This window comes from Phyllostomus discolor, chromosome 4, assembly GCF_004126475.2.
Source record: "Phyllostomus discolor isolate MPI-MPIP mPhyDis1 chromosome 4, mPhyDis1.pri.v3, whole genome shotgun sequence".
Lineage (NCBI taxonomy): Eukaryota > Metazoa > Chordata > Mammalia > Chiroptera > Phyllostomidae > Phyllostomus > Phyllostomus discolor.
The window spans coordinates 205634147-205658041 of NC_040906.2; the positions used below are offsets into that span (position 1 = coordinate 205634147).

At 54.3% G+C, this 23895-nt stretch overlaps 1 protein-coding gene across 1 annotated transcript in view; it reads right to left on the reverse strand.

The window, feature by feature from the left end:
- The window catches only part of PRKN (parkin RBR E3 ubiquitin protein ligase), a 976089-nt gene that overhangs the window by 244955 nt on the left and 707239 nt on the right, over nucleotides 1-23895 (reverse strand). Inside the window, exon 7 of the mRNA XM_036024958.1 lies at nucleotides 12728-12864. Coding sequence (XP_035880851.1) covers nucleotides 12728-12864 — 137 coding nt within the window. The remainder of the gene's footprint in view (nucleotides 1-12727; nucleotides 12865-23895) is intronic.

Here is a 23895-nt window from a genome sequence, read left to right on the forward strand (position 1 = left end):
TCATCGCAGGGTTAATGGTTTCTAGTAAAGGCTTGGATGCAAAAAAAAAAAAAAAGTAAAAATGTTCATTTTTCAAACTACTAAGTGGAGTCAGTAATAAAACATGTAAGGGGGCCTGGAAGGACGTTCAGATTTTCCTGGAAATACGTGATGGCTTGGTGCGGAGATTATATATTTATTTCCATCGAGACGTTAGAATATTAAACCACTCCTCTTGCTAAATGGTTATGCACTTAAAACATTACAGGGCTTCGCTGTCCTGCTGAGGGACCAAATGATGTAGACCCTCATGAATATGTAAATCAGCCCCTCTAAGCATATTATTATTTCAAAGATAGTTGGAGGTCAGCAGCCTATAGCAATTTCTGTGCACGAAGTCTCATTAATACAAGGCTCCACACAGTGAGAGAGTTTTTAACACAGTCACTGCGTGTGTGCATATATGAGTGTATATGAGTGTCAGTAGGTGTGTACGTGTGTGAGTGTGACTATTAGTGTGTGTTTGAGCGTCTGTGTGAGTGTGCATGTGCATGTGCATGCATGTGTGCGAGTGTGAGTGTTCATATGTACGTGTGTGTGAGCGTGCATGTACGTATGAGTGTGCATATGTGTGAACGTGTGCATGCATGTGAGTGTGCATGTGTGTGAGTGTGCATGCTTTTGGTGTCCTGAGTAACCCAGAGACCTGAGCACAGCCGCGGGCGTCGCCAGTGGCCTGTGGATGACGATGGGGACCGGGTGTAACGAAGGAAAACACCCCCATAAGCACGATTGTTCAAAAACCACACTTAGCTGGGTCAGAGGAGGGGGACCGAAAATTCAACGCACTTTCTGTCTCAAAGAAAACCCTTAAATTCTCTCCACCCAGAGGCCACAAGCGGCCCCGGTTTCTCTGGAATCGGCCGGCCCCACCAGCTGCAGCTCCTGAGCAGACAGCACAGCCCAAGACAGCGACAGGAGGGCCGCGGCATCATGAACGTGGTAACCGCCACCGCCTCCCCGGCGGCGTGAGCAGCTTTCCAGGTGGGTCTCGGCGATCGACGGGCTGCCGAGTGAACTGCGGAACCACCCCAGAGAGAACGCACAGCCGGTGATGTGGCGCAGGGGACTGCCGGCAAACGGAGGGTATTTAACGCGGTAAGCTGTGCTTCCCGATGCCCATAATGCCACCGGCAGCCTCTTCCTCTCGCCCAACTGTGATAAAATCAATCTTCTTGTCCAAGTAACTCCTTGTGGCCCCAGCTCTAGCTGGTCTATAGTAGGGACAGAGGCATAGCTTTTATATCTGTGAGCGTGAGCTTACAGTTTATCTGATAAAAAGGATAATAATGCGCTGTGTCCCCAGCCCATAGCAACTGAGAGGAGGAAAGGGGGCCAGAGCCATAACTTAGCGCGATGAACAAGACACATGCAGCAGAAACAGGAAGTCAGGCCCCGGGTGTGGGGCACTCTGAGCGGGAGTCGGAGCTGTCTGTCCTGGGGCAGAGCTGGAACTCGATGCCTCTGCTGAGGGAGGAGATTCGACAAAACCCTTCAAGCGCCGGCTGGAAAGTTGAGAGCACGCACATACCGATACCAGTGAGGGATGTGCCTGAGTAAGGTGGTGACCCCCCGAGAAACAGCAAACAATGAGCACCGTGGAAGTCGTACCTCCAGCTGCACCCGGGGGAGGGGGCGAGCTGTGCGGGGGGGGGGGGGGGGGCATGGGCGCTGCAGGCTGCAGGCTCCCTCGTCTCCGGGTCTGGGCGCTAGTCACACAGGTTCCCTGCGAGCATGCAAACCTGCGACAAGGTTGTGTGTGCGTGACGGGTCTCCTAACGAGTTTAAGAACACATTGGTCCATTTACAATGCTACCCTTGAAGGTCAGTTCGCCCTGTGTGGACTTCAGTGCTGAGCCTTGGAGCCTCAGGAAAGGACCCCCCCCCCCCGACCCATGGGGCACAGACAGGGAAGTCGTGCTGACTGCGGAGAAGGCGGGGGAGGGGCCGCCACACACACAGCGTAGGAAAGGAAGAACAAAGCATGAAGACACCTTTAACCAGCTCTTGGAGCTCCCTTAAGCATTTACAGGCATCCGTCTAGTTCTCTTTGGATACGTGTAATAAATGCACACGTAGAAATGGTTTGCTTTTTCCTGATGAGACAAAGAAAGAGAGCTCTTCCTAAGAGTCGGGGGCAGAAGTGGGTGGAAAGAAAGGAGTTCTGCCTTCTCCACTCACTACTCAAGGCATTGCCACCTTGCGTCTGCTTTCTAAAATGTTATTTTTAACCACCGAGTAAGGTGCAGGAGGAGGAGGAGAAGACAGGCAGCTTGTGAAGCACACACCCGAGCAAGGTAGGAACCTGGGGTGCAGTTCTCGGCCGGGACAGGGGCTCCCCGGAGACGAAGGGAGAGACGCTTCTGGTGCCATTTCCCACGGGCATGTAAAAACATCACTCGTAATCCGCCAAAGACACACGCGTGCGTGTGCTCGAGCCGGGGTGAACGCCCGCCGTCTCTGGCACAGGGTGCTACAGAGACAGCGTCTCCGAGGCCGGACAGAGGCCCTGACCACGGACAGCGCCCGGCTGGCGCAGCAGCTAGAACGGGCTCTGAATGCCATCAGTTCCGTCCTGCGGCTGTCTGCCTGGTCCTGCCCACGTACCAGTCGCTCCGTAGAAAGACGCGGCCTGACTGAGCGCTGTGCCTGTGGCAGGTAGGGGAGGGGGGCCGGGGGGCAGGAGAGCTGAAAGCCCTTCAGTACATTTCCCGTCTCACCTCCCTCCCAGCCGCGGTACAGCCGCTGTGTGCCTGCAGTCCCGGCTGCTGTTACTAGCCCTCCTTTCCCTATATGCGGTGTGCATGCATGTGCATGTGTGCATGTGCACACACACAGGCACAGGCTTGCACACACATGTGTGCACACGTACACCCCTCCTGTGGTCAGGCGGGGCCAAGAGGCTGAGTTCTGGCCCTGGGCGCGTGTGAGGGAGGGATGGACTCGCTCCTGTTCCGGGCCTGGCCCCTGAAATCTCTCCTCGGTGACCTCCCTCTCTGGTGCTCGGCCCTGAGCCTGGACCAGGAGGACCCACCCGCTGGGCGTGCGGTGGCCGCTGAGGATGACAGGACCTGAGCCCCCGAAAGACACCATGGGGCAGAGGCCTCACAGCCAACACAAGTGCCACTGTCACTTGATGGCCACAAGCCTGGGCTCCGCGGTGCCGTGTGGCTTCTGTGAGAGGACTAGACCGCTGTGCTGACGTCACCCCACCCGGCACATTCGCACCTGAGGAAAGGCTCGGAGCCTGCAACCCCCCCCCCCCCCCCAAATACAAAGTTTACCGTTAACCCCAGAAAGTGAGGACGTATGATTCTGTTTTAAGTGCTTTGGAGGCTGACAGAGCACCGGCTTTGGACGGAGGCTGCTCACACCCTGGAGCCCCTGTGGTCGTGGTGGCTGTCGCGGCGGCTGCTCGCGGTCTAGGGGCCGGGGACAGCGGGCTGCACCTTTCCGACCCACGGACAGACACGGGAGACTGTGCACATGCGTGAACAGGCTTCCCAGCCGCTTGTTGATACCGTGGAGCTCCTCGGGGGAGTTGCCGTATCGCTGTCAGTGAATGTATGAATTTATATTCTGAGCTGCTTTACATGCGTGTCCATCATGTTGTCTTTTGTGCCTTGAATTAGCAAATTTTTAGTAACTAATTAACGTTCAAGTTCTAGCATGCAGATGGATCACCTGCATTATCGTCTTTGGGGGTCTGTCTTTTAGCACGTTTGCCCGCTGTCCGGTGTGGTTCCGGAAGGCGCGCTGACGCGATCCTGTGTGTGCACCGGGGAGAGCGACTTTCCGGAGCCGGCGGAACCTCGGCTGCCTCTTCTGCTCCGCCCCCGCAGGGCTGCGGCTGCGCAGTCGGCCCTCCCGCCGCACCAGACGCCGCCGAGACTCCCTGTATCGCCAGAGGACCCCCATGATCCACTCACGCTTCACACCGCCCCCAGGGACTCGGGGGCCCCTGACGGGCTGCGGCGGGGGAGGGGACGCAGTAGCCAGGCAGGTGATGTCCCTGCCATCCTGTGTCACAGGAAAACCGGAGTTACGTAAGGGACCTGGGAGGGGACGAGCACACAGGCAAAAAGGCAAGCGTTGGAGACAGAAAAGAAGACACACCGGAGGCCACGCCCCCGGCATGTCACAAGGGGGAGGGGGCTCCTCCCTCGGACGCCCCGAGGTGACGGGATGTCCGTGTTGCCAGGGCGCACAGCGACCCAGGGGTGACAGCGTCTTGCGGGGCCTCCTTCGCATCCCTGCTGCAGCCCCGCTCCACGGCACAGGCACGGGCACGCGGGCCTCGCGCCAGGAAGCCCCGCCCCAACTGTGCGAGCGGCACGCACGTGGATCCCGCAGGGGACGCGGAGGGCGCCCGGCCACTTCGCAGGGGCCCCAGGTGGGCGAGCAGGCGTGGCACAGAGACGGCGAACAGTCCGCATCGTTGGGAGGGGTCCCCATGCCCGTGGCTTCCTCACGCCACAGTTCACCAGAGCCTCCGGAAGCAGGTCCTTCGGGCTGCGTGTGCCCATCTGATTTCCAGCTCCATCAACAGTTACTGAAAAACCCCACTCGTGCAGCAGATGAGATCGCTCGTAGACGAAACCGACAAGGGCAGGGAGAGAGTCCGTCTGTGCTGACACAGGCTGCTTCCCCAGGTGGCCTGTCGCATGCTCAGACTTTTAAACCAGGGACTTTAATAAGTCCCAAGCGCCACTTAATGGCCCGAGGCCCAGCCCGGGCACTGGGATGTGTGAAAATCGGTGTGTGACTGAAGTGCACCTCCAGGGCCCCGGGGGGAACGGTGTGTGTGTGGGGGGGGGTGTGGGGGGAAGCTGGGGGGACATACGGCCCTGGAGTCAACCAGACTCGGGTTCAAACCTCAGCTCCGCTCGTCCCAAGGCTGTGATGCTGGGCACTGGTGGGATGGCGCCTTCGCTGCTTCTTCCGTAAAATAACCGTAATTCCTGCTTCGCAAGTCTGCTGTTGTTTCAAGTTTGGAAAAAAAGTGCTAGAAAGGGAACTGTGAGCCTCAAATGCTTCGTCTCCGAAATGGAATTAACGACGGCATCCTTTACAGCAGGGCTTCCTGGGGACTGAACGGGGTTCTGCGGCACCGTGTGCACAGGGAGAGCTCTAATCGTCAGTCATGTCTACTCTCGGGGGAACGAAACCCAGCCTCCTGCTCTTACGAAGGAAAAAACACGAGTTCTGACCGGATGAGGAGCTCACGCACGGGAAGGGGGATCCGCCCTCGGAAGGATTTCCGACCAGCGTTGACGGCTCTTCGTAGTGATCGTTGCGGTTCCCCGTCGACTGGCCACGCCTGGAAGAACCGCGTGTCTCATCCCGAGCTTGGAAGGGGCTGAGCTGCAGGAGCCTGGAGGGTGTTCCCAAGGCCAGAGGATGGGGGGGGGGGGGGGATGTTTGACTGTTTGGGTGCTAAGTGGCACTAGACATTTCTGCGGAAACGGTGAGCTGACACGGACACGGTCAGACAGGCACTCGGTGTGTGGGCTGCTTGGCAATAGGAAAGGTGGGCTGGCCTCTTCTGAGGCTTGTGGGGCGCACCGCAGTTCGCTACTTCTCTCCACAGGCTCTGAGTTTGATACATAGTTACTAGTTCCAGAAAACTGACCTCAGTCTGTTTTTAATGTTTTTCTCCCCCCCCCCCCCCCCGAAGCTCTGGAGATACTAAAGAACAACATTTGGGGAAAGGGTGAGGGTTAAACAGCTGCGTTTCCCACAAAGCGTGGAAGAGCGGTCTTGAACACCACCGTGCACGAGAGAGGTGCCTTACCTAATACTCACTCGAATGGTACCCAGGCCTCACCGGCAGGATAATTCGTTCTAGTTTGTGGTCAAGAAAAAGTCCTTTGGTCGGTGCCCAAGTAGGAACACAACCATCAGGCACATTTCACTACTTGTTTGCTAATGAGTCTGCCCCATTTCACCTCCCCCAAACCCCCCCGCCCCAGCTCAGAAAAGGCAAGGGGCAGGTTCCAGCTGTAGGTGCATGGGCTGGAGCAACAGCCTCCGGTCATCAGATGTCAACGTTGCCATTGAAGGGAGTGATGGCCTCAGGAATGAAATGCCGCTTGAAAACAATTCCATCTTGTTCTGATTTTCTTGGAGGCATTATACCTACGCCCCAAAGAGCTAGCAGCCAGCACAGGCGACTCACACTGTTCGGCCAGGCGTTCCAAGCTGGCGTGGTGGGAAGGGACGGGACACTCTTCAGAGAAACCCACAGGGTCAGAGCCTAGGCTTCCGAAAACCGAGGAGAACGCCAGCGGCTGATCCCGGGGTCCGGTCCCCTTACACAGGACGGCCAGGGTTGGCCGGCGGCCCCAGGCGGAGGGTGCGGGCGCCGGGGCCAGCGGGGCCGGCCACACACCCGTTTCCTGTGTGGGTCCGGTGCGGACGTGGGGCCACGCTGGGGCGGTCAGGAGCCCACAGAGCTGAGCTCTCGGGGCGCGCTCAGTGCCTTCACAGGACTGCCCGTTATTTTTGCTCCCATACATATTATCTCAGTCTTAGTTATCAGATTCATAAACTTGACGCGACCTTTTAATGAGCGCTGTGGTGTTCTCGACTGTGCCTCAGAAGCAACGTGGGTTCCGTCAGTTCTTGTCCCCAACAGTCTGCTCTTTCTACTTATGGATGGAAAAACCCTGGTTTTCTAATTCTATATCACCATGACTTTATTGCATGTATCTCACTTTCTGCTCTGTGAATCCAGGCAAAGTCAAATAAAACAAGGGGGGAAGATGGCTGGATAAGTGGGTAAGTAAATAATGCTTCCTAATTGGTTGGTTTCTGCCTCGAGTTGTAAGAAATGCCAACGTACAGCCAGGGAATGTCTAAACACATGGTACTCTATGAACACACATGTGCATGCATATATACACATATGCACAGTATATGTACTGCCCGTGGGGATACATGCTTATGTAACAACCAAAATAACAAAGGCAAATATACCTTTTGTGCTTACTGTCTTCAGCATTTGACTTACAGACACTTTAGACGGCATTACTTGAATCTGCCCTCCTAGGAGTGCATGCGAGGGGTGCTCTTGTGTTGCCCCAGCTTTACCTTCAAGGGAAGCCGAGGCACACTAACGTTACATACCTTGCCCCGTGTTACTCAGTGCCAGGACTTGAACTCGGCTCTCTGATGCTCTGCGGACACCCCAGGGCATGTGCAAAACGATTCACTGATGTGTCACTGGGGCTTATACGGGCACTGTTTAAACCATGAAAAGTTACCCTTCACTCAGCATGTACAGGCTGGCACTCGCACCTCCCGCAGACCGGTCTGCGTGTCCAATGACCAGGCGCTGTCGACTGTGTGGGGACATCGGAAGGGCAGGGGGCGGGGGGCAGCCCTACAACAAAGACCCAGAGAGTAAGGCTGGGCTTGTGGTTCCCCTTTGCAGGGCATCACCTGTGCTTGGCTCAGAGATTCATGGGCACATTATCCCTGTCCAAACCTGTAAGTGGCTTAAGGAGGCTCAAGGTTCCTGCAAAGAAACCATTAATTCAGACAGCAGCGATCGAGCAAGTGTGAGCAGAGGGAGAGGGAGGGAGGGAGTGGGAGCAGGAGGGGGAGAGAGAGAGAGAGAGAGGAGAGAGAATATGACTGCGGCACGGACGCGTGTGAGAGGCCGCCCTCCCTGACCGTCACCCTCACCCTGAGGGTGTGACAGGCCCCCAGGTGTAAACTCAGTTGGGTGTGAAGCCATGCCACTTAGCAAGACACTCAGAAATCCAGCAAGTAATAAATGAGCAAAGCCTCCACCCAGTCCAGTTTGTTTTCATAAAAAATTCTATGATATTCGAAAGTCCCTTTCCACGTAATGCGGGGGAAACAGACCCGAGTCACAGTTGAAACAACGCTGTGACAACTGCAGTCTGTTCCGAGTCAGTGCTTTGGGAACACAGTGGGCCCCCATCTGCGGGGACATGTTCCGAGACCCCCAGGGGAGGCCTGACAATACAGGTACCACTGAACCACACACACTGTGATTTTTTAATACATACAGACCTGTAACAAAGTTTCATTCATAAGTTGGGCTTCTCTCTCTCAAGCTCTCTCACTGTCCACACATTTGTCCCGCACACATGTGTCCTGCCTGCACATTTTCCCTTGAGGGAGGCACCCCGTGGCTTCCCCGTGGCGTCCACGAAGTGCCGGCAGCACTGCCCTTACGTGCTGGGGACACCGTTCAGTAAAACCAGGGTGACCTGAACACGAGCGGCGAGATGTCACCAGCGGCTACCCAGTGAGGAATGGCTGGGTGCCACGTGGCGTGGACACCCTGGACAGAGGGACGGCTGACCTCCCGATGGTACGACCTAAGGCACGGCAGAGCTCGTCACGCTACTCAGAACGGCGCGCAGTCTAAACTTCCTGCATCGTTCACTTTTGGAATTTTTCCACTGACCATTTCAGGTTGGCTGGGAACGATGGAACCTCAGAAAGGGCGCCGTGGACAACGGTGGCTACTGTGTATGCTACAATGTTGTTGAAGAAGGTGTGAAGAAATAGGATTGGAGTGACCGAATTACTCGGCACGGGAGGGTTACTGCGCCAGCGAGGGGCCGGCCTCAGCCCCTGGCCGTCGGCTGCGCTCTTTTTAAAGGATGAAATGGGGAAGCAGGTTGCTTGTTGGTGCTGGACATCAAGGGGACGAGGTGCCAAGTGTCACTTCAAAAACAAAAGCACGGCTTCGTAACGCATTGTTTAAGCAGCCAGCAGCGAGGAAGGCATGTTTGCAAAAAAACCCATTTAAAAGGATTCCAAAGAAAAAAAAAAACACAGAACAACGCACTTAAAACTTCCTTCCTTCCCTGCCTCCCGCACTGTTAAGGCAAGGGAGGGACGCCCGGGAGAGCGCACGGTTCTGACGATGTCCTTGACAAGGTTAATTCAGAGAAATCGCTTTTAAAAAGGCACTTAAAGTATAACTGCCCTCCATTTGAACCTATACACAGGATGCATTTTAATTAGACGTAGAGTTTGATCATGCAGATCTTTTGTTTCACAGAGAGGCCGTTACCTCCTGGCCAGCGGGAAATCGAGCGGAATCAAAGCGAGTTTACATACGTCCGTCACACGAACGTGCGTGGGTCAGCACTGTCCACCTTCCCCGTGACTGCGGTGTGTTACATAGAAAGCGTCCCCCCAAATATATGCAACTTCTTCACGTACCCTGTTCCTTGAGGAAAAGCCGAGTATTTTAAAATGAGTGAGAAAAAGAAATGCAAAAGGATCTTAAACTTATCAAAGGTGCTCGACCTTGTTCAAAAAACGAACTACGTGGAAATGCCATTTCTCAGATATAAGACGGGGGGGGGGGGGATAATCCGGGTCTCTTAACTGCCCCCTGGGTGAGACGGGGGGGGGGAGAGGGGGGCGCTGCTGTGGTGGGAACGAGACGGGGCCCGGCCGTGGGGAGGGGAATTAGGCTGAACACACTCTTCCCCTTTGACGCGGTAGCCGCACCCCAGACTCCGCCTCCACGCTGCTCGGGCAGGACCACGGGAAGAGGTGTGCACGCATCTTCCGAAACGGGAACACTAGGTGCGCACCACTAAGGGAAAAGTAAGGCGTACGCACACGCACAATGGCATTCCCTGACGCGATCTTCTTCAATGAAGACACCCTCCGTGTGTTGCTAGGGAGGAGAGTATGATATGGAGGAGGGGAAGAGCAAGGTGGAGAAACACACGCATGGTACCGGCCTTCTACTCTAGAGGCGATGGCGCAAATCTGTACCCACATCCACGCCGCTGGTCATCTGTTTCCATGCTTTTAAGCTGGGAGAGTTTCCCAACAATGGTTCACCCACGTGGCGGGAGAAAAGGAACTGAAGTGTGCGGGAATGAAAGCTCTGTTCCCGTTCACGGAGCTCCTTTCAGAGCTTTGAGTTTGGACTTCTGCCAGCACGTTGCCTAATTACGACAACAAACTAAATCTGAAAAGCAATCTGAAGAAAAATAAATATGCGTGTGGTCGGGGACATAAGTGTAGTGTGACCCTCGCTGTCCCCGGGAACTCAGCCTGCTGGTGAAACCCAGGGCCCCCAGCGACGGCGCCCTGGGTGGCGGCGGCGGTGTCCTCATGCGGGTGCTGTCGGGCGTGTGTCGTGACTTACACGAGTGAACGTGCTGACGTCACTTCGGAACAGGAGTTTTGCTAAGATGCAACGAATATCGTAAGATGAGTGACTTCAAGCACAAATTCCTTGACTCTGACTTTGAACCTCGAATGGCAGGACACCACTGCTATTGTGGTTTGTACTTACTTTTTGAAAGCACATTCCCCAGCTCTTCTGGTGAGGCCTGGGAAACCACGGCCGATGAGCAGCCCTGAGCCCGCCCCCACTCAGGCTGGGACCTCTAAGCACTGGAGAACCTCAGGGACAGGCCAGAGTCCAGGGGACTGAGCAAGGGTTTTACAAAGAACATCTTGTTGAACTAGAAAGCCTGGGGAATGTGCACCAAGTGTGGTTATTTACTATTTTTCTTTACTTAGGATGTTCAAAATGCTCTATAATTAAGCAGCTTTAAATTTTTAAAATAAATGAGAAGTGAACTGATTTTTTTAAAAGTAACTTGTCTATGAAGAGAAAATTTGGAAACGGATGTTTATTAATGTTTCTGTGTTCTTTGGTTTTGTGAAAAGGTTTATCCACTAAAAAGCTCATTGAAAATTAAAAACAGAAACAAAATCTTCCAAACTTCAAATAAAAATCAGTGTTCCACTGATTTTTGAATCCGTCTGTTAAAAACATGAGAGCACAAAACGATTCAATGAGCTTCCCTTAATGATATATTGACACCTGGATTATGTAAAGCGTAATTTAAAGACCACCACATTATCGGCAGATACACTAGAAAAATGATCATACGATCATACTTTACAAAGTCAACAATGCAACCAGCTACTTCCATTGAGGTCTTGGAAGTAGTTTTGAGGTGCATCTTTCAGCTGCGATTGGCACTAAAACTAAGCATTGAAATATACCGAACGTAAACCCTGACCATTCAATCAATATGCCACATGGTTCCCAACCACAGTTTTCAAAATCCATGAAACCTGTCTATTCACACTATAGCCATTAGAAACAAATACACGATGAGGTATGGGCCCTCACCTCCCTTCACAAACAAGAATTAACTCAGAGTAGGTCAATGACCTAAATATAAGACATAAGCCATTCAATGAAAACGTGGGGGTAAATTTCCATGACCTTGGATTTGGCAATGGACTCTTACACTTGACACCAAAAGCACAAACAGCAACGGAAAAAAAAAACCCAGATAAATTGAACTTCACCAAAATGAAAAACTTTTGTGTATCAGGGGACATTATCACCGACCCACAGAAGAAGAGAGATGTTGGGAAATCACGTATCTGGCAGGGTTCCGTGTCCAGAACACGTGAGGAATGCCTACTACCCAACAAGGCAAAGAGCCCGATTAAAAACGCACAAAGGACTTGAACGGGCATTTCTCCAAATAGACAGTCAGACGGCGACCAAGCACATGAAAAGATAACGTTCAACAATATTGGTCATTACAGAAATGCAAATCAAAACCACAATAAAATGCTGCTTCACACTTAATAGGATGGTTGCAGCTACATAAGATCATTTTGTAGTTTTTCAAAGGGTTCAACGCAGGATTATGATGTGACCCAGAATTATTCTTAACAGCCACAAGGTAAAGCAACGCTAGTGCCCACCAACAAATGAATGGATAAACAACTGTGGTAGATCCATTCGGTGGAATATTATTCAGCCATGAAAAGGAGTGAAGATACATGCCATGACTTGGATGAACTTCAAAAAACATTATTCTGAGTGAAAGGAGGCAGGCACTAAAGGTGACACATGCACGTTCCCTTTCATAGGATGTGCCCAGAATTGAAAAATCCCCCGAAACAGACCACAGTGGTTGTTGTGGGTGGGAGGATGGGGGTGTGGGCCGTGGTCACCGAATGGGTATGGGCTAGTTTTCTGGGGTCATAAGAGTGTTCTGAAACGAGAGAGAGCACATGGTCACTGCATTGCACTGTAAACACGCAGAGAGCCACTGAATGGTACACTTTACAATGGCTAATCGTGTATGACCTCGCACTTCACCTCAATTAAAAGATACAAGCAACAATATAGTGCAAGTAAAAGACGTTTTGTAAATTTAAAAACATATTTCACATCTTCAATAGTTCAGCTTTATCTCCTTCTTAATTTCTCTTTTAGCACATGTTCTATCATACACACACGCACATGTGCTCAGGATTTGTAGCGACAGGCGTGGACGATTTGATAGTGCTGCTCCAGACTAATCCATCTACAACTTGCGGGGTGAATCCCTAGACACACTTTATGTGTGTGTCTCGGCTGTACCTTGGCTGAATAATATTGCACATTCCATTTCCAGTGCCTGCCTGCAGGTTTTGCATCTGCTGGTTCAACACAGTTCTTTCACACCTTAGCGTTCTGTGCTTTTTTGTCATCCAAACATGAATGTCCCTTGCCCGGCGATGACCAAATAGACATTGGAGTTCCCACCCCTCAGCAAGGGACTGGGTGTGTCTAGGACACTCGTACGCCGGCAGCTCTCCTTCGGCGATAGGACAGCAGTGAACGGGGGTGGGGGCAGGGGGGAGGCGCAAGACTCACCCACACAAGGCAGAGAGTAGCCGAGCTGAGGGTCGTGGACGAACTGCCGGTCGTTCAGCCTGGTCACGCAGTACAGGTGGAAGCAGTCCAGGCAGATCACGTGGCGGGAGTGGCACTGGAACACCAGGACGGGGCTCCTGCGAAGGCGAGGACAGACGTTTGCTGTGGGCCTTGCCAGGCGGAGAGGCCGCATGCGCAGTGGGGCAGCGAGCGAGCCTGCCGGGCTGCGGAGCACGGAGCCTGCGCGCATCGGGGCCCTGTCTTGAGACTCGGAAGCACTCCATGAACTATACAGAACACTGATTTTCCTAATTTTATGTGTTTTACGTTAACAGACTTACCAATCAGCTGTTTAAGCCTGAGCTCCGATAGACCCTCTTTTGAGAAGCCTCCCCTGACTCCTAATTCCCAACCAACCTACTAATCACGCCGCACACGTACATGCGCCCCCATCAGCCCATCGCCATCACCTCCCGGGACTGATGAGGTTCCCCCGCCCGAGGGGCCGGGACGCCCTGGAGGCAGACGCTGCGCCTGCTTCGCGCTGACACCCTCACAGTCCTGGGCATCGGGCGGTTTTGAATACATGCTCCTTGAACTTAAGTGTAATGATACATAGAATGTGAACTTCCCCAAAGTCAAGAGAAAAATGATTATTGAGTCACAGTAGGTAGGTTAAACTGGAGGTCATATCTCACTGGCAAATAGGAAAGGAGAATTTTGAAATGAGATCCTTCTACTATCAGATTTTGTCTACAGGATCACCCCCAGCCCACCCAAATACCCAGTTTCTTAAATTGAGGTAATGACATTACTATAAATTGATATGTACAAGTCCTAAACATGTTGGATTCCTTTAAAACACTTTGTAGGGGAAAAAAAAACATTTCCTGAATAACCACGTATTTCTGCTAGGAGATGAACCACGCAGTTTTATGACAGAAAGGAGACAAACTGAGTGTATTAATTTGAGATCATCCCCAAGGACATGTGAATAGTAAAAAAGTTATTGGAGTTTATTTGGACAAGCCCATTCTCCATGTAATGATAGTAAAATACAAAATATTTCTCATCTCACACACAGAGTTGCCAATAGGTCTGTCTGTGCTCCTCAGAAGTCCTTTCCCCAGAAAAACAGACACCAAACATTAATATTACCAAAAGGTAACTTCTTAACAATTAAAATATTTTCCAAATTCTGTTTTCCCACATATTTCAAAGTAATATCAAATATGAAACAAGATAGAAAAAAAAAAGCCCTTGATAGTTTAATGTCAGGGATGCCCAGGACGACGGCCAACCTCGCCTGGGCTGGGGTGTCCCTGAGCAGGTCGAGGTGCTTCCGCGTCCCGTATCTGAACCCGCTGATGTCCTTTCGAGGCCATCTGTAGTTCAGCACAGACTGTGCCCTGCACTGTCCACCTGTGTCCCTGTAACAATCCCCCCCCCGCTGCCCCGAAGGGGACAAAACATAACTCTCCCCTGCCTCTAACGCAAGAGTCACGTGGCTCACACACAGCTTGTGCGCCTGCTCCTCTCCCCGCCGGGTCTGTGAGACACGCTGTCCACTCTGACTTTGGCGACACGGCCCATTAAGCCTGCAGAGACCCCTCATCTGCTGCCAACACGTGGAGGAAACAGGAGACCGTTACTGAACATGTTCCTTTATGTGACCAGATGAAAGAGAAAGCCTGGCCATTCCCCTGCAGGAGAAATAAGACTGGGCACCAGGGCCGCCGGCACCTGGACCGCGGCCTCAGTGTCCGAGCGAGAAGGTCAGGAGCCGGCGCGCGGGCGCTGGTCCAGGGCACGTGCCCCTTCCCAGCCCTGTGGTCAGACCGACGGACGGCTGGAGGAGTTCTGGCCCAGGCTCGGCTGACACTTCCAGTTTCGTGCTCCTGCCCAAGCGCGGCCCGGAAGAGCCCACACCATCCCAATCATCCCCGAGCACCCGCTGCCCGACACTCCAGTGGTGACATCCGGTACTCGGAGCAGGCTGGTGAGACTCGGACAACACGGCGGAGGCCGTGGTGCCAGACGAACCCCGTGCAGACCCAGGCGCCCGGTGCAGGAGGAAAGGCTTTAGAGGCCCGATGTTTGGGGCCCAGGGGAGCACACCCCACAGAGCAGGGGACCCGGCAGCCCACCTTGTCCCGCCCTCATTAAGAACAGCGTGCAAGGTGATGGCGCAGAGGAGACAGTGGCTCTGGTTCCCGCAGAGGGAGCCCGTCCTCCTGGTGACAAGGAACGGTGCCACTAAGAGTCGAGTGCGGGGACAGCCGTCCGCTGCCCTGCACTGGGACGCAGGCGGGAAGACGAGCCGACCGGACCGAAGGAGCCGGCGGGAAGCGGTCCATCGCCTGTGGCGGGCTTGGTGCGGGGGTGAGAGCAGAAGACCAGCCGACCCCCTGGGGGGAGAGTCACTTCCCAGAACCAGGGTGCGCGGTGCAGCCACGGGAGGCTGCCGTGTCCGTGGTTGGGGGGGGGGCGCACATGCGTGTCTTTGGAAGAGAAAAGACTTGTGGTCATTGCAGGGAGTCAAAAGCGGTAGGTGAGTCCCTGACGAATTCTCCGGCACTTTCTGCTGCGTGGAGCCCATTTATATACGTAAGCACGTACCTACATGGCGATGCAGATACAGAGAGAATGGACATATTTCGCATGTACGTTGACTTATGGGTCCTGAGCACACAATGACATACGGTCACGGACAGCACACGCACACACCTGACACAGAACTATCTGTCAGCTGGGCTTCTCGATATAGTTGTGAGGTAAGACTGCTTACTTCTTGCAGAGAACATTGCTAGGACTTGTGAAGGATTTCCGGGAGGGATAAGCCTGATGCTCAGAGAAAGGTTATTAGATTAATCATCGTCTGGGAAAATGAGTAGAAGTCATTTCATGGATAGAGGGACCACGTAATGAACGTCCGACGTGCTGATGTTAATGAGCACCGACATCGGACGAGGCGCTTTGTGAGGATCTTGACGTACATTTCCTCCTGCATTTCATCCTCCTGAAACGAACTGTCCGCCTCCCCCGTCCCTCCTGCCCCCATCCCCCCCATCAGCCCGGCCCTTACCTGTCTTAGCACACACATCTAGTTCCTGTACCAGGAGGAACTCCTGCTCACTGTCATCCATCCCTGCCATGTGACACTGGCCTTTACATGGAGACCTGAATCCCAAATGTCAAGGTCCGGTTCAAGACTGAAGGTCTCCAGTTCAAGATTGAAGACCTTCAAGAAACTTTCTCTGGAGCCCATTTCTTCACCGATTCTTCCCTTCCTCCTGCCTTTCGACCCACAAGGCCTGTCACAACACGCTTCAGATAGAACCTCCCCTCCACTGTAGCCGTTGGCATCACGAGAAACCACAGAGGCCGCAGGTACGTGACTGACAGGGTCATGACCCAGCCACCCTCCCCACCCAGAGCGCTGGGCGCACGATAGCTACGCATCCAAGTCACTGATGGGACCGCTGGACAAGTGAACGGCTATTTTTGTTTTATAATTTCTGTGCTCCCATTCACACATTTTTATTCCATTTTCTTGAGCATCTGCTTTGGCTCCAGGAGGCCCCTCATAAACACATGTGGACCACCGCTCTGAGTGACTGAGCGTCTTACAGCCGTAACTGGCACCGACAATGGGAAACACACATACCCCCGGCCACAGCGCTGAGCCTGGGGATGCAGGGACGTGACGTGGGTGTTGCAGGAGGTTTATGCAGTCGCCACGCTCTGGCGCCTGGACACTGGGGGGGGGGGGGGGGGGGGATGTGTCTGCACGGCTGCACGGGGAACCTCAGCTGCGTGCGGACAAACCGGGAAGGTGACCCTGGGCCACTGCACGTGCAGAGAAACCTGGCGGCTGGCCAGGGCCGGAAACAGATGCGGCAAAGAATTCCTGCAGCGAGGAAGCTACCGGCCGGGCCGGCTGAGAAGACTGTCGGGAAAAGAGGGAGGAGAGAGGAAAAGGGCCGGGCGCAGAGACCACCCTGGTCAAGGACGGTGTGGTGACGGTGGCGGTGGGGGGGGGCGGGGCTCTCGGAGAACACCCTCGTGTCTGGCACATTAGGTCGTGGGATTCACTGCAGGCTCCTGGGCCTGGGAGGGAGTGGAGCTTCCCTAAGGTTAGCTCTGGGGGACGCTTGGGGGGAAAGGAGCTGGAGGCCGTGAACTCCACCCGGAGGTCGTGTCAGTGACTTAGGCGTGAGCTGCTAAGGGTGCGGCGGCGGTGCACTGGTGGCCTCGGGAACGGGACCTGGGAGACGGATGGCAGTGACGTTTCTGGGGGAGCGGGCCAGAACGCCCCTCCTCACGGGTCTCCGTCCCCCGACCGTCCTCTGTGCCCTTTGCTCCGATTCTGTGTAAACGTTAATGGGTCGGTCTAGGAAACGACTGCGCCCCAGCGAGCCAGGGCGCCGGGGGGTGAACCGGCGGAGGTCACACAGAGTTCTCTCTCCGTCACGCGGACAGGCACGGTGAGTGCGGCACTCGGCATCACGGGAGGGCTCTTTGTGAGCAACGACCCGACCCCTGCACCTTCGGTCACGGCACATCGGGCACAGCCTGGTCAGGAACACGGCACGCCAGCCCCATACATCACACAGAGCGGGGGACCGCGGCACGGAGGGCCACACACGTGAGCCCCTGTGACCCAGTGCTCGGAGTCCGCAGAACAGCGGCCGTGTTTTCACATGGACTCGACGAAGGTGCGTGCTCCCCAGCTCACGCTCCCCTTTGCCGTGTCTCCCTCTCTGTCTCCGTCTCTGTCTCCCCCTCCCCCCAGACACCTGCCGAAACCTGCCTGCTCTTCTGCCCGTCTCTTTCTTTCCCCCGTGTGCCTCTTCACTTCTCCCCAACAAGAGAGAGGCTGTGGTTCCAACGTACTGACTGGGCGTGACACGCAGGGACTGCGATGCTCCAGAAGTGGTTACATGTGTGACGATGAGGACGTGTGTCTATACTCTACATCGCAGGTGCAAACACAAGACCTGCAGGCTGAGTTCCACCCTCCACCTTGTCTTAACCGGCCCGGCACCTGGTTTCTACCCGGCGGCAGCACCGAGCTCCCTGCCCCTGGCTAAGGAGCAGTTACATGTACACAGTCCTAAAGTCACATTTGGCCCTTGGAAGGCCACCGCGAGGCTGACGTGGCCCCCGGTGACAATGAGTCTGACGCCCTGCTTTAGAGGAAGTAAAAATCTGGTGACGCGGACAGGAGGGGCCCCAACGACGGATGGCCAGGGCAGGGTGTTTTCAGGTAGATCAGCGACATGGTGAGATCGCAGGCTCGGGGGTCCGCGGCCTCCGCCCGCTCCCCAGGGACCCTCGCCCGCTGGGACCCCCGCGGCTGGCTCCCTTCCACACCCCCGGGGGCTGACCCGTGCCACGATGGGGAAAACACAGACGGGAACGCGTGTGGTTTCCGGAACTAGATCAGCACACCCATGGCGGTGTCTTCCCGGGCTCTCTCCGGTGTGGGGGGGGGGGGGGCACCTGCACGGGGGGAAGGGAACGGGTGCACCACAGGGAAGCTCAGGCGGTCCTGCTGGGGAGAAGCCCCCGCAGCAAGGAACAGAAGCCCCCCGCCAACAGCCAGCAGCGACTCGGCGGCCCGCTGACTCGGTCGTCTCTGAACAGGACCCCCCCTGCCCCCGGCCAAGGCGAGCCGCGGGCGACCCCGGCCCGGGCGGACATCCTGTGCCTGACCTCCGACGCCCCGCGCACTACCGTGCCGCCCCGCCGCTCCCGCACTCCCGACCCGCCGAGTTTGTGCAGGCTAGTGTGCCCTGCGGTCTCAGACCCCCGGCTTCTGGGGTGACCGTGTTTCAATGCACCCTGTGACCTGTCTCGGCCCGGAGCGGGGATGAGATCACACCTAGAGGGCAGGCCGGAGCAGAGTCGATGGGAGCGGTGGCGCCGGGAGCAGTGGGGGCCTCCAGGGGACGGAGGCGGAGGAACACTCCGGGCCGAGGGGAGGAGAGACCGGCGGGGGTTGTGCGAGGGCGGAGCATGGGGCCGAGTCTTCACACGCACCAGGAAAAGCGAAATTAAACACAGGTACGTAACAGGGGGAGCGGAATCTCCAAAAGTGCAGTGAGAGGCGATGTGAGTGACAGTGAAAACGTTCAGTGGGCACCGTGGAGGAGATACAAGTAAATCCTCCCCCCACCCCCGCCCCACCGGTGGGAGAAAGTCCTTGAACTTGGCGAACAGAACTGGCCCCTCGGACATTCATGTGTGGTCCTTACAGGACGGGCTGTCCTCGCTGCCGCGCTGGTGTCGAGCCCCGGTGAGGGGTCCCCCAGAGCTCTCTGCGGACCCTCAGGGGAGCGTGAACGGAGGCGACTCCCGGGAACCGAGTTAAGCTTTTGATTAGATAAAAATAATCAGAGGAGGAAAGCTACCCCATGAAGTCGCTTGAATTTATCTCCTTAATGACGGTCACTTTAAATCCCTCTTAGTTAGAGATGGCTTATGAACAAGAAATGAATGCCTGAACTCCCAGGAACCGAGCGCATTTTCGTCTCCTCCATATTTAGCATCAGCACCCAGGAATCGCCCCAGCGCACAGCCGACAAAGAAGGCCCCGGCTTGGCACCTGCCGCAGACGTGCTGGGGACCGAGTCCGACCCCGCCTGTCGCCCGAGTTCATTATCAGAGTCAGCCGAGTGAGCTAACCAGTCACCGGAGAGGCCCCAGATCCAAGGCTCTAATTGATAGACTCAACTTCTAGAAATTAAAATAAGCCTCCACAGTTGAATGGCCTTCAGAATTCCTTCTGGCGGCCAAGTTTAAGATCCGGAAGCAGGCTCCTCTGCCCAGGAGTCTGCTTGGAATCGGAATCCACCGACTATGTGGGCAGGTCCCGGACACGGTCACTGCCTGCCCGCCCGCCGGCCCCCACCCCTGCCTTCTCCTCCGCTCACGGTCCCGCCGACCTAGGTGGTCCAGCAGAAGTCCCAATATTTCAGCCTGCACAACGTGCCCAGAAAGAGACTGTTTATGTCTACGTTTTTGAATCACCTGTTTTAGTGCATCTGGCCAGTACTCTGAGCAATTGCTACACGCCAGGCGCTGTCTTGTCAACATGACGTCCGGAGGGAGGTCATCGTCCTGTTGGGTGCGAGACGAGTAACCCTCTCCCAGTGCAGTACGTGCGACTGTCAGGATGAGTTTAGAGACCCCAGCCCATCCCTGGGGTCCGTGCAAGGGTCCCCGTGTAGCTCAGGGCTCGGCGCATTCAGTGCACGGAGAAGACAGTAAACCACGTGGCTTTCAAGAAAGCATTGTGTGAAATGATGCAGCAAATACATCACAAATAAAATAATGAGGAAAATATAGACTCTTTGTCTCCTTACCTAATTGACAAAATTCCCTTTTCCTCTTCGATGCCTGTTCAGTGATTCCGCATCCCACCGGCGGCAGTACATGTCACTGAGTCCAGAGAATTTCTAACCTCAGCGTTGGAGCCACGGTCCGGCCCCACTGACCGACACTCTGCAAACTCTCAGGTTGTGAACGTGCCGTTTCATTCTCGGCAAGCGACCCGATTCTCATGTATCCTGTGGTGGTGACGCTCACTGTAATACTCCGTATTCTCACACGTGCTCGCGCTGTGATGCCCTGCAGTTCCGTGTGTGTCTTCCCTACATCGGGACGGCCCCTCCCCGGCCTCCGCGCAAACACCTTCATGGAAGGTGTGCACCTCGGACGCGTGGGGCTTTCTGTGTTTAACATCTCCCAACCACGCGACCTACGCCCCTGCCGATGAATTTACTTGTTCTGTATACTGTCCGGTAAAGGTATACGAAAACTCCCAATGGCAGCCACTGTCTCTGTTTGGGATGTGCCTCCTTTCCATCCACGCTGCTGATTTTGGGAGAGGCTGCAAAACAGGAACCGTAGAGATAAGGGGATGGCCAAAAAGTTCATTTAGGTTTTTTCTATAAAAGACACGTTTTTCACTTCCACCAGTGACTTGGCTGATTTGGGTATTTTGAGGATGTCGGCTGCCTCCCACTGCTGGCTTCTAGTGGGGAGAGGCCAGGGTGCTGCCGAACATCTAATGCACAGGACAGCCCCACAGCAAAGGGTCATTCAGTCAAAATGTCAACAGGACCGAGAAACTTTGCAAACGGCTTTTGACATGTTTGGTCAGTCACAACGCCTTCTCCATACATGGCACAAATCTTTTTTTTTTTTTTTTCGTTTCAGTTGTGCTTTTTCCTTTCTCAAAATAATAAAGCATAATACCCTGAAAAGGTTGTGTATCTTCTTCCATCGTCAATATTAAAATGGCTGCAAAAAATCCAATTTTGATAAGTGTTTTTCAAAATGCACCCTGATATGACAGCTGTCACAACACAATCTAACACAATTGTTGCTAATGAAGTTAAAGACGAGTCAGCGCTACTAGAGCTTTCCATACCGAGGAAAAACTAAACACACTTTCTGGTCAACCCAGGACGTGAGCACAGACACAGAGGAGCAACAGTGTAACGCTTTCCTGAGCAAACGAAAGAGAGCTCGGTGCTGGCAGAGAGCTCGGTGCTGGCAGAGAGCTCGGTGCTGGCGGAGTCCCAGTTCCCCGAACTCATTAGCGCCATGCTGACGGACCCCTGGATCAGTGCCTACACATTCTCCACTTCCTCCCCCCACCCCAGCCCCCCACACCCCGCAGTCAGCACAACTCAGCAACCGTGTTCTACTGCAGCTCCCGTCGCGGCAGGTGGTGGCCACAACGGTACACTAGTCACCTCCCCAGTGCCAGTGCATGAAGACCCCAGGTTTGGCTCGAGTTACCCTGTAATGTGTGTCCCCCAAACTGCCCCTCACAAACCCTTCTGATTCCCGCAGGGCCAGACCGGCTCTGCGCCCTCACAGCTCCGGCCCACCTTCTCCTTAGGCATGCAAGATTCTTCCCCGTCTTTGGTTTCTAGAACACTTGTCAGGGTTCAGCTGAAGTCCAGCCTCTTTCTGGAAGTTTGTTCAGCAAAACTCTGACTAACATTGATTCTCCACTCACTTCCTAATTTCCTGTGATACTCATGTTTACAAAGCACTGTTTTGGTATCCAAGTCACTACATTACTCCGCACTATCTGTGCTGTTCTTCCCCTCCTTTGCAACCGATGACAGGTCTCCCCAGCGCAAACTGCACACCCACCCCCTGCACCGGGACCCTCCTGGAAGTTGGCGGGGCCGGGAGGGGATGTTGAGTGTCCCGGGGCACTCAGTCCATCCAAGGTGACACAGCCCAGTCTGGGGCCAGGAGGGGGGACCAACGGGCAGCAGCCAACTCCAATGTCTCCTACTTGGAAGAAGGAAAACCTAAACCAGACAGCAAGGAGTTGGCCTGACTGAGAACCCAGAGGGAACCCCGGAGGAAAAGACATAAAAATGCTTACAATGGAATAAAATGAGGTACGGGCACAGGCCATGTTGTATGTGTCTATTTAACCCCCTTCGCCTTCGCCCAAGGTCTGGACCCCTCCGCAGCTGAGCAGGAAGCGAGGGTGTGGTGACACTGCCTGGGAGGCCACACATGAGGGTCGTGGTTTGGGTCTGGGAGAACTTGGGGCTGTCACTTAGGACATTCGGAACCACTCACAATACATAGGCTTCGCAAAATGAAAATACAATGCCATGGTTACTAGAGAGAGTTAATAGAGGATCAATCTCCCCCAGATGGTGGAAATCCTTGGAAATATTTATCTGGCTTTAGTATAGCTCACATATATTATATTTCTAAATATAGTTACTGGTGACACATTGAACTCAAACATTATCTCCTACAAGGGTTAGACTCTAGACATTACACCAATACAAATTAGAATTACAAAATAAGCCTCTGTCTCTTTTCGTAAGAGAGAGGAGGGGAGGGGAGGTTGAAGGAGAGGGAGAGAAACATCAGTGAGAGAGAGAAACATTAACTGGTTGCTTCTTGCACACATCTCGACTGGGAATCGAACCCATAACCAGGTAGGTGCCCTGGCCAGGAATCGAACTGCGACCTTTTGCTTTAAGGGACAACACCCGGCCAGCGGAGCCATGCTGGCCAGGGTACCTCTTTTCTTTTCTAGAAGTTTGAGGTTTAAAAGCAAAGCAGTCAGCCCTTTTTTGTAGTGATTCGTCACGATGACTTGGTCAATCAGCAACTACCCTGCCTTTCTCGCCGAGGCCTTTACACCCATCAGGTGCTGACCAATAACTGTGAGCAGTGGGCAGCTCAGAATGAAGTAACTGTTGCTGTTTCATGTAATGAAATGAATGAACAATGCCAGGGGTGTGTGGCCCGTGAGAGGAAACTGCATCTCATGAACAATTACTGCGTTACTTTTTTATCCCCCAAATAACAGCATTCATTACCACATGGACAGCAGGGTGGTGACTGCAGGGGGCGGGGGACAGGACATGGGGTGGCGGGAGGTGGACGCGGGTCTGGGTGGGGAGGTAACTGGTGATTGGCGGAGACCTGACGTGGGGTGGTGAACACACAGTACAGCGTACAGATGATGGGCTGTAGAATTGTGCCCCTGAACCTGTATAATTTTGCTAACCAGTGTCACCCCAATCAATTCAATAAAAAGGAAAAAAAAAAGAAAAAAAAGTAATTCTCCAAATTGTATTTATAAAAGCCCAGGGAAGCTCAGAATCATGCTGCGAAGAGCCCGGCACGTCCGAGCTGTGACCCCGGAGCGCGCTCGACTCACGCTGTCAGTGTGCGTGGCGCAGGACCGCGGGGGTCAGGGCTCACGCGGGCCACCTGCGGGGTCACGCCACCCACACGGAGACGGGCGAGGCCCCGGAACACACGTCCACTTCACACAGATCTTGCTTTATTTGCTCTCGTGGGAATAACGTCTAGAAGCTGACAGTGCCCAGATCCACCGCAACCGCCCTCGGCTGAATCAGGAAGATATGAAAAACAGATCTGGTTTAAGCAAGAGCCCCACCGTGAATTACACTGTTTCAGTGTGTCCCCAAACCTCCTGACGGGAAACAAGAGTGAGTCCAGTGGCTAGGAACGCTGAGAGCTGTGCACCGTAAGCAGGTGTTGCAGTCTTGGAGGGTGGGGAAAGGACGCATCCTTGCCGCCCACTCACCCAGCCCACACAGAGACTCCTCGTGGGGTTCCCATCCACCCCTGAACGTCAG